This window comes from Pelophylax lessonae (assembly GCF_965119305.1).
Source record: "Pelophylax lessonae genome assembly, chromosome: 2".
In the NCBI taxonomy this organism is placed as follows: Eukaryota; Metazoa; Chordata; class Amphibia; order Anura; family Ranidae; genus Pelophylax; species Pelophylax lessonae.
The window spans coordinates 489569134-489579560 of NC_138769.1; the positions used below are offsets into that span (position 1 = coordinate 489569134).

A 10427-nucleotide genomic window follows, 5' to 3' on the forward strand; every position below is an offset into this window, starting at 1 on the left:
AATAGATTAAATTTTTGTCATATTTAGGCCAAAATGTATTTAGCTACATGTCTGACAAAAAAATTCTCAATGAGCGTATTTTAAACCATTTTAAGACCGAAAGGTTTTTCCCCATTCCAGACCAGGCTATATTTTGCGATTCGGCACTGCGTTATTTTAAAGGACAATAGCGCGGCCCTGCAACACTGTACCCAAATTAAATGTATGTCCTTTTTTTTCCCCACAAATAGAGCTTTCTTTTGGTGGCATTTGATCACCTGTGCGATTTTTAATTTTTGAAAAAATAGCGACAATTTTGAAAAAAAAACACAATACTTTTAAATTCCGACATAGAACATTCCCCACATTCCCCAAATTTAAAAAAAAAAAAAAATTTTTTAACATTTTAGGCCAATTTGTTTTCTGCTACATTTTTTGGTTAAAAAAAAAAAAAAACCAAAAATGACAAATCTTTTATAACGAGTAATGGCGGCGATCTGCGATTTATTTTTCTTGCGGGACTGAGACATTGCGGCAGACAGATCGGACCCTTGACTGACATTTTTGACACTTTTGGGGGTACCAGTGACATTACTACAGTAATCAGTGCTATAAATATGCACTGTTACTGTAATGACACTGGCAGGGAAGGGGTTAACACTGTTGGTGTTTAAGGGGTTAAATGTATGCCTCATGCTTACTGACGTGTGTGGGGGGAGGGGGGTTGTGTGACACAGATCGCAGGTTCAGCTATGCTGAATCCCGTAATCTGTCACTGTCTGTCACATAGGAGATCCGCCCGCTTTGTTTACACAAGCTCGGTCTGTCCCCGACGATCGGGGAAGAGCAGCAGTGATCACCGCCCTCTCCTCCCCTGGCCCGACTCCCGCCGTGTCTGAATACAGCGGGAGCGAGTCTCCGGCGGCGCACGCGAACCGCCAAGAGGGGGCGGGATCCAGCGACGTAGGTTTATGTCGATGGACCCAGGAGAGCCAATTTGCCGCAGTAGGCTCAATGTGAGCAGATGGCAAGTGGTTAAGCTGTTAGGTCCTCCCCACTGTAGCCCAATAAAAACCCAACTGACTGTAGAAGGTACAGGAAGGAGTCCACAGGGAAACTAAACTGGAGCCCTTCCCCCGCAGCTCCCCCTAGTGGCAGAAATGCATATTTCTCGTTTGAGAACTGCATTGAGAAGTACAGTGTTCCCTTAATTGTATTCCAGGTTTTGCTTGTCTTCAGCTGAAAGAACTTCTAATAATTTAAGACTTTACCTTTTATTAAGGTCTTTGAATGCTGTCATATTCTAAAGAACATTTTTTCAGGAATACACTTTTTCCCAATTTTTTTTTTTTTTGTCCTGGAAAAATAAGGACTTTGGAACAAAAATGGAAATAAAAGGAGGTAGGTACACAGGGTATGCAGGATAGGTAGGAGGGGAGAGGAAACATTTTTAAAGAATAGTATGGGTTAGGCTTTTCTTCCACTTTAAATCCAATGTTAGCTGCTGCACTTCTATACAAAGGACATTTTCAACATTTTGAAAAGCTTGAGTGTTTAAATAAGCATTCTCAAAATGGTAGTAAAATGCAGCAAGAGTATGTCACTGGTTACACAAAAATAGTGCATTTACAATAAGTTATACCACATGAAGACAAGCCTTTGTGGCACACAGATCTTTCTTCACAGAAATAGAAGGGGGGGGGGCTCTGTATCATGAAGCATGTCAATTTTAGAACGTCTTCCTGTCTATTTAGTTGCTTTCAAAAGCAAAAAAATACAGTGAGATAATAGTTGTACACACGTCCTTACATTTACCTACAGTGTACTGCACAGGCCAAATGGGAAAAACTGGGACCCACAGCGATTTGCAATAAAACCTTAATTCAATATTTTTAGCTTTTGGTGCAACTTTGGACGCATATTTCCACAACTACAAAATTTGTAGATTCTCCTTTTTAGTTACGTCTGTGGAAAATAGGTTAGCCTTCCTGCTGAACTACTGAGATAAAATAAGCATGTCACTTCAAACACCTATTGCGCTATACACATTTATAGTATTCCAATAGGTACAGAAATAATTAGAAGGACTTCATTTTAGTATAAAACTAAACGAGTTTCTCTCAAGATCCTTTTCACATTTTGGTTAGAGGCCTATGCTATTTTTGTCGTTTAATACAACTCCAAACTAGATTTCTGGTACAAAGCATCAGGGCTTAACAAACAAAACCCAGGTACCAGTTTACAATGGCGACTGGAAATTGCGTCCTGGCACCTGGGTTACCCAGCAGCAGCGGTCTGGATTCCTCCCAGCCTGCTGTAGGGAGACGCTTACATTGGGGTACTGGCACCCTCTTGTCACTGGCAGTGCTGATGGTTTCCCCTGCCTGTTCTCACTGCCCACCCATCTCTTTGCCAAAAGAGGTTGAAGATGTTGAGGGCTTGATCTGGTGCCCTGTACTTACCAGTGAGTGGACAGGGAGTGTGGGGCAGCTGGTCTGAATGGCCTCAGTTCCACTTACAACCCCACAAAGATGGAAACATTTTCTTTCTTCATTCAAATACATTATTTTTAATTTTTTCCTTCATGCCACACAGCAAAAGGCCTCTTTCACACGGGCTGTCTGATCAGGTCCGCCTGTCAGTTTTTCAGGCAGGCCTGATCGGACCATCCAGTCTCCTTTATGAAGTGGCGGCTGTCCCCTGACAACAGCCGCCCTCCTATCTTGTCCACTAAAAACTGACGGATGGTGGTCCTACTTCCCATCTGCCTGACGGATCAAATCAGATGGCACTTGATTAAAATGGACAGGCAGTCCATTTCCATCCGACAGCCCCATAGAGGATAGCGGGACTGCAACCAGGTTTGCACCGCATAGCAGAGTGGACAAGACCTGTCATGCATTTGCTCAGCATTGATTAGCGGATAAATCCCCGCTGAGCAAGCAGATTCCGCTTAGCGGAGGTGCCCAAGTTGGCATGATTTATTGGATCACTGGGTCTCCTATCATCTCCACCTTGCTGCACTGTACTTCCCTAGTAAGCCACTGCCCATCACACCATCAAACCAAGTACACACGGGCCGAATGCCGGGCAACATCAGCCGGTTCATTAAAAACTGGCCCCCATTCGGCCTGTGTATGGTAGCCGGTCAAAAGAAGCCAGCCATTCGGCATGCGCAGAAATAAAACTGGCTCCTAGATTCCAAGCAAATTTGTCAAGCCCTGCTTTACAATCACTTTAAAAAAAGACTATGAGGTAATTTTACTTTGTGTTCTCATTGGAGACATCCACCCTGAGTATCTTGTCCTGTTGACATCAGACAGAAATGAACAGGAAATTGAAAAGTTTACATTTGTTTCTGACACAGAGGAAATATTTCAATTGGCACACATGCTCCAGTGACATCTGTCAAGTTTTAAAATGTATTTTCACTCTAGGCAAAACAAATGTTTTCACTGAACTTTCACTTTATGGTGTAAATCCTAGAAAACAGCTAGAGACACAGCTGTAATACATTTAGGATTCAAGCTTTTATGTACCTAGGGATTTGTAAGTTTTACCAGCCATTCTTATGTTTACAGATTTGTAGTCAGCAATATCACATTGTTACACTGTAGTGTAGCACTGCTGCTTCTGGATAAAGGTGATGCTGCCAATTCAATGTTCTATGAACAGGCGACATAGGAAGAAAAAATTCTTAATCCCGAAATTAGAAACTACTGGTGTCATCCAGTTGTGCAATGTGGAAATGGGACTAGACCATAGGATTAGCAAGTAGAATAAAAATACAATAGGTGTTTCTCAACAATTTAGCAGTTTGTCTGGGGTTTTATGATAGTAAATTATTAATAGTAGATGGGCCATGTTTACAGAATGGTTTGCTTGCCCTTGGCCTGAGATGATTTTCCAGTCTGGAGTGACAATACTCACCTCTTCGGCAGCACCAGCATTTCTTATTGCTTGTAGAAGGAAAGTAATCTTGGATGGACCAGGGATGCTGTCATAGGCTTCCTATAACATACCAAAAAGAAATTCATTTAAAACCAGTAAACATTTGACCAGGGTGTTAACTCTTTGTATTAAACAGTTCATAAAATGTAATTTACCTTGCATATATTTCCTTTTCTATATACATTTACCATAAACATACATGAATGGGTCAAGGTAATAATTGAGTTAGGACCAATGTGTAAGGGTATGGAATGTCAATCAGTTTGGCGAGTTCTGAAGTGCTTTAACAATGAGTGAGATTAAATAATGCCTTTCAGTACTTTGATGGTATGTTATCTATAGCTGGCCATCAGAGACAATGAGAACAAGAGCTACAATGGTGACGTGAGAACTGCAAAGCTAGGTCTTTGTTCTTAACTGCCACAAAAAGAAGTGCTGAACTGTGCTGTGCAATGATGTCACTGATAAACCAGGCAACCAATCAGAATTTCATATAACAGACACTGGAATGCAAATTCATTCAACCAAGGATTCCCCTCCAAGCTTAACAATGTACCCTGCTGAAGAAGGATTAGGTCGCTTTAGATAAAACAAAGAACTTTGCCATCTGGGGAAAAAAGTTTTAGCTGAGGATAGTAAAAATGTGCAGTACCTTCATGCAGCACATCCATTAATAAGTGCTTTAGAAAAAAAAGTTTCAAATACTTTTACATGACTGTTGCAATTTTATCATCTGAAAATCTAGATGGACCAGGACTGTAACAAACAATATTTCCTCCAGGACCAGGCAAAGTTTACCAAGATAAAAGAACAGTTACAGCCAGCAGCTGCCTACTGTACAGGGCATCGTTAGTGGACCAGATTGGACCCAGATATAGGCTTGTGTAAATGGACAAGTCTGTTTACACCCACATGTCCATAGGGGTGAATGGACCTTCTGATCAGGTCCGCCTGAAATACTGACAAGCAGACCTGATAAGACCCATTGTGTGAAAGGGGTCTAAACTAAACATTGCCATGTTGAGGCAGGATAGCTGCAGCATATACTTTTTTGTATATTTAAAAACAATATGGGGAGAACTTGCTAAAACTGTTGCTGTGCAGGACAACCAACCAATCAGCTTCTAACAGCAGCTTGTTCAGTTTAAGCATTAAAGAATAAAAGCTAGAATGTGGTTTGTTACTATGCACAGATGCTCCTGCCTCAGTAAATTCCTTTTCATTTTTCCTAGTTCTGGATAGAGCAAGGAAGTTCTCTCTCCTCCGTATCTCCCCCCACACCACACACACCTTCAAGACAAGGTTTGATTGCTGTCAAGCATCCCCAACTGGGGAGATTCACCCCATTTGTCCTGGTGACCATTTATTTTCAGGATGGAAAGTGACCGAAATTCAAAATTTTAACAGTTGTCACAGCCAATGTGGGATGTCTATTCTAGTGACAGCTTAAAAGGTTAGCAAGAGCTCATTTACAACCTCTGTTCACTGAACACATTTGCAGCGCATTTTTTGTTTTTTTTCTACCAAGTTGCATGTATGCACGTTTAGCGCCGGTTCACACTACCGCGACGCTACTTTGGGTGGCGACCTCTGAGGTCGCGGTGCGAGCAGCGCGCCGCGACCTCGGAGCGGCCGCCACGGACTTCATAACATTGAAGTCTATGGCGGTCGCCTCCTGGTCGCCCCAAAGAAGCTCCGGACCCTTTTTCTAGGTCGGAGCGACTTGTGTCGCTCCTATTAGAACGGGTCCGTAGCTTCCCTATGGGAGGCGACCTGCGGCAACCTGTGAGGCGACCAGGTCGCCTCACAGGTCGCCCTAGTGTGAACCGGCACTTATGCAGCATGCTGTACTTTTGTTTGTAAACAAACATGAAAGCACTGCAGTGGTGTAAGCTAGGCTGAGAGATCCTCACCACTCAACTATCTGATATGGAAAAAGTTTTGTCTTTACATACACTTCAAATGAAGGGCGACTAATGTGAAAGGAAGGGGAGCAACTGCAGCCATTATGTATTGTGTAATACTCAGTGATGAGCCTCCAGATAGCTGGGCCAGCTGGACAATCAATTAAGGAAGTACACAGACTGCTGCCAGGGCTTGCGCTCTAAGGCAGCCGCCTAGGGGACGCAGCCACAGCCGCTGACTTCCCCACTAGCTTGGCCATGGGAACACATGGGGCTGAAGAATGCCACCCTACACAGGGCTGGGGCCCTGAGTGACTTTCAAGAGAAAGCAACGGCCGTGGAAGACATGCGGAGGAGGTTAGCAGTAGCTCAGTCTGTAAGGAGAGCTACAGCTGGGGAAGTGGAGGAAGACACTGGGGAGCCGGACGAGGCAGGCACTAGGACAGCTGGGGAGGCAAGCACTAACCAGTCTCCGGACATAGGTGAAATTATCCTGCCCTGGTATGTCTGCTCTGACCCTGTTGTAATCACCCACGTTCTAGGCAAGACTAGCGCCACTAGTGTAAGCCTTGTCTAGGGCGTGAAATAGTCGTGCACCGGTCTTGACTGCCGCTGAGTGATGATTACAGAAGGAGGATGAGTGTAGGTGAGCACAGACTACAGTGATAGTATAGGAGGAGACTGATCTATGGGGGGGGGGGGCATGCAGCAGCAAAGTCGAGGAGTACATGCAGTGATACCAGGATTGGGGGGGGGGGGGGGGGGAACAGGTTGCAGATGTCAGAAATGAAGCTTGATGTCCCCCCATAGGCACAGTGTGTACAGTGGTAGTATAATAGGCAACTGATCTAGAGGGAGGGGGCAGCAGCAAAGTCAAAGAGCATAGAGCACATGCAGTGATGACACTAGGATGAGGGGTGACAGATTACAGGTGTCAGAGATGATGAGCGATGTCCCCATAGGTACAGAGTACAGTGGTAGTATAGAAAGACTGATCTACAGTGAAATCAGCAGAAGAGTCAATGATGAGAGCATAGTGCACATGCAGTGATGACACTAGGATGAGGGGAGACAGGTTACAGATGTCAGATATGAAGACCGATGTCCCCATAGGTGTACTGAGACTGATCTACAGTGAGGAGAGGGTCAGTAGCAAAATCAATGAGGAGTGCACATGCAATGATGATATCAGGATGAGGGGGGAGACAGGTTACAGATGTCAGAGATGAAGACTGATGTCCCCCCGTGCATGTACAGTGGTAGTATAGAAGGAGACTGATCTAAAGTGAGGAGGGGATCAGTGGCAAAGTCAATGAGAACATATGCAGTGATATCAGGATGAGGGGGGGGAGACAGGTTACAGATGTCAGAGATGAAGACTGATGTCCCCATGCATGTACAGTGGTAGTATAGAAGGAGACTGATCTACAGTGAGGAGGGGATAAGTAGCAAAGTCAATGAGAACATATGCAGTGAGGATATCAGGATGAGGGGGGGAGACAGGTTACAGATGTCAGAGATGAAGACTGATGTCCCCATGCATGTACAGTGGTAGTATAGAAGGAGACTGATCTACAGTGAGGAGGGGATCAGTAGCAAAGTCAATGAGAACATATGCAGTGATATCAGGATGAGGGGGGGGGAGAAGGGTTACAGATGTCAGAGATGAAGACTGATGTCCCCATGCATGTACACTGGTAGTATAGGAGACTGATCTACAGTGAGGAGGGGGTCAGTAGTAAAGTCAATGAGAACATATGCAGTGAGGATATCAGGATGAGGGGGGAGACAGGTTACAGATGTCAGAGATGAAGATTGATGTCCCCATGCATGTACAGTGGTAGTATAGAAGGAGACTGATCTACAGTGAGGAGGGGATCAGTAGCAAAGTCAATGAGAACATATGCAGTGAGGATATCAGGATGAGGGGGGAGACAGGTTACAGATGTCAGAGATGAAGACTGATGTCCCCATGCATGTACAGTGGTAGTATAGAAGGAGACTGATCTACAGTGAGGAGGGGATCAGTAGCAAAGTCAATGAGAACATATGCAGTGATATCAGGATGAGGGGGGGGGAGAAGGGTTACAGATGTCAGAGATGAAGACTGATGTCCCCATGCATGTACACTGGTAGTATAGGAGACTGATCTACAGTGAGGAGGGGGTCAGTAGTAAAGTCAATGAGAACATATGCAGTGAGGATATCAGGATGAGGGGGGAGACAGGTTACAGATGTCAGAGATGAAGATTGATGTCCCCATGCATGTACAGTGGTAGTATAGAAGGAGACTGATCTACAGTGAGGAGGGGATCAGTAGCAAAGTCAATGAGAACATATGCAGTGAGGATATCAGGATGAGGGGGGAGACAGGTTACAGATGTCAGAGATGAAGACTGATGTCCCCATGCATGTACAGTGGTAGTATAGAAGGAGACTGATCTACAGTGAGGAGGGGATCAGTAGCAAAGTCAATGAGAACATATGCAGTGAGGATATCAGGATGAGGGGGGAGACAGGTTACAGATGTCAGAGATGAAGACTGATGTCCCCATGCATGTACAGTGGTAGTATAGAAGGAGACTGATCTACAGTGAGGAGGGGATCAGTAGCAAAGTCAATGAGAACATATGCAGTGAGGATATCAGGATGAGGGGGGAGACAGGTTACAGATGTCAGAGATGAAGACTGATGTCCCCATGCATGTACAGTGGTAGTATAGAAGGAGACTGATCTACAGTGAGGAGGGGATCAGTAGCAAAGTCAATGAGAACATATGCAGTGATATCAGGATGAGGGGGGGGGGGAGACGGGTTACAGATGTCAGAGATGAAGACTGATGTCCCCATGCATGTACACTGGTAGTATAGGAGACTGATCTACAGTGAGGAGGGGGTCAGTAGTAAAGTCAATGAGAACATATGCAGTGATGAGATCAGGATGAGGGGGGAGACAGGTTACAGAGGTCAGAGATGAAGACTGATGTCCCCATGGATGTACAGTGGTAGTATAGAAGGAGACTGATGTAAAGTGAGGAGGGGGGATCAGTAGCAAAGTCAATGAGAACATATGCAGTGATATCAGGATGAGGGGGGAGACAGGTTACAGAAGTCAGAGATGAAGACTGATGTCCCCATGGATGTACTGTGGTAATATAGAAGGAGACTGATCTACAGTGAGGAGGGTGGTCAGTAGCAAAGTCAATGATGAGAACCCATGCAGTGATGATATCAGGATGCGGGGAGACAGCAGGTTACAGGTGTCAGATGAAGCTTGATGTCCCCATAGGTACACAGCCTAAGAGAGGGAGGAGCCGACTGCCGGGCCCAGGCTTAGCCGGGGAGTGCCGCTCACACGTGGGCCGCGCTCCGGCCGGGGACACACTGACACCGGCGCAGTGGACACTCTACACAGCACACATTCCCCTCCAGGGCCCCCACGTCTCACCTCGGCCTGTTTCCTGGCGCCGTTGTCCGGGCTCAGTAGGTTAGTCAGGAGCAGATAGAACTGCTGCTGCTCGTCCGCCATGTCCACAGCTCCACACACACAGGGGGAAAGAGGGAGAGAGAGAGAGGGCGCGAGACTGAGCGCGGGCCGGAGCGCTGACTAGAAGGGGCGGAGCTACAGAGGACTTCCAGCTAGCTTAGCGCCCTGACCTCACACGTCCCGCGCACCAGAGAGGCGCCGGTTACCCATTGGATGTGGCTAGCGAAGGGGCGTGGCCAATGAGAAGCAATGCCGGTGACATGTGACGCACACGAGGGTAGAACGTGGGAATGACGGCTGATTGGCTGTGCGGGTAGCAGCTGTTTCAGCCCCTGGGTGTGTTCGGGTAAGCTAGGCAAGCGGTGACGTTAGGTTTGCCAGGGGATGCTGGAAAAAAAAGGGAGGGGTTGGAGGCGGAGCTAAGTAGTCAGCTGTCTGCAAAGCGCGGGAGATCTGGAGTCTGCAGTTGGACTGGGATGTCCTGTACTGTGTGTGCAATGGAGGGGACAGCCAAGACTTGCATCCTCCATGTTCCACAATCACTCGCTGCATCTGAACCTCCAGTGCTCTGCTCACAAATGACCCGAAATTCTCTGAAGATTTTTATCATAAGGCTTCATGTACATGGCTGTACAGCATACAGAGGCTGCATACATAAGACGCATCAAGGTGGGCGCTGGGACCTCTCCTCTGGGCTGAGCCGCTTCTTCCCTGTGCTTCCATCCATGTTGGAGCCGTGCGCAGGCAGCCCATAGAAGCAGAGGCAGCAATTGCACAAACACACTTGCATTTGAAAATTTGACATGCAGACAGGAGTGGGTGCACATATCTAAACTCAGGGGCATATTTCCTAAAACTGGTGCAGCTCTGCATAGTAACCAATCAGCTTCTAGGTTTTAGCCCTCGTTCACACAGAGGGCAGGTTTGAAAACTCGCACAATTCAGGGGCGATTCGGCAGGTATCTGTGCGGGTTCATTGACAGATATCTGTGCGGGTTCATGCACAGATGTCTATTGAAATCGCCCCCCAAAGTCGCCAAAAGTAGTGCAAAAAATACTTTTGGGAATCAGTGTGGTGCTGCAAAGTAAGCGTCGCACCGATTCGGA

At 46.1% G+C, this 10427-nt stretch overlaps 1 protein-coding gene across 1 annotated transcript in view; it reads right to left on the reverse strand.

Moving 5' to 3' along the window:
* IPO5 (importin 5) overlaps nucleotides 1-9495 on the reverse strand; it is a 167398-nt gene extending 157903 nt beyond the window's left edge. The window contains exons 1-2 of the mRNA XM_082245950.1: nucleotides 9282-9495; nucleotides 3910-3990 (exon numbers count right to left, since the gene is read on the reverse strand). Coding sequence (XP_082102076.1) covers nucleotides 3910-3990; nucleotides 9282-9362 — 162 coding nt within the window. The 5' untranslated portion in view covers nucleotides 9363-9495. The remainder of the gene's footprint in view (nucleotides 1-3909; nucleotides 3991-9281) is intronic.
* Nucleotides 9496-10427: the final 932 nt, after the last annotated feature.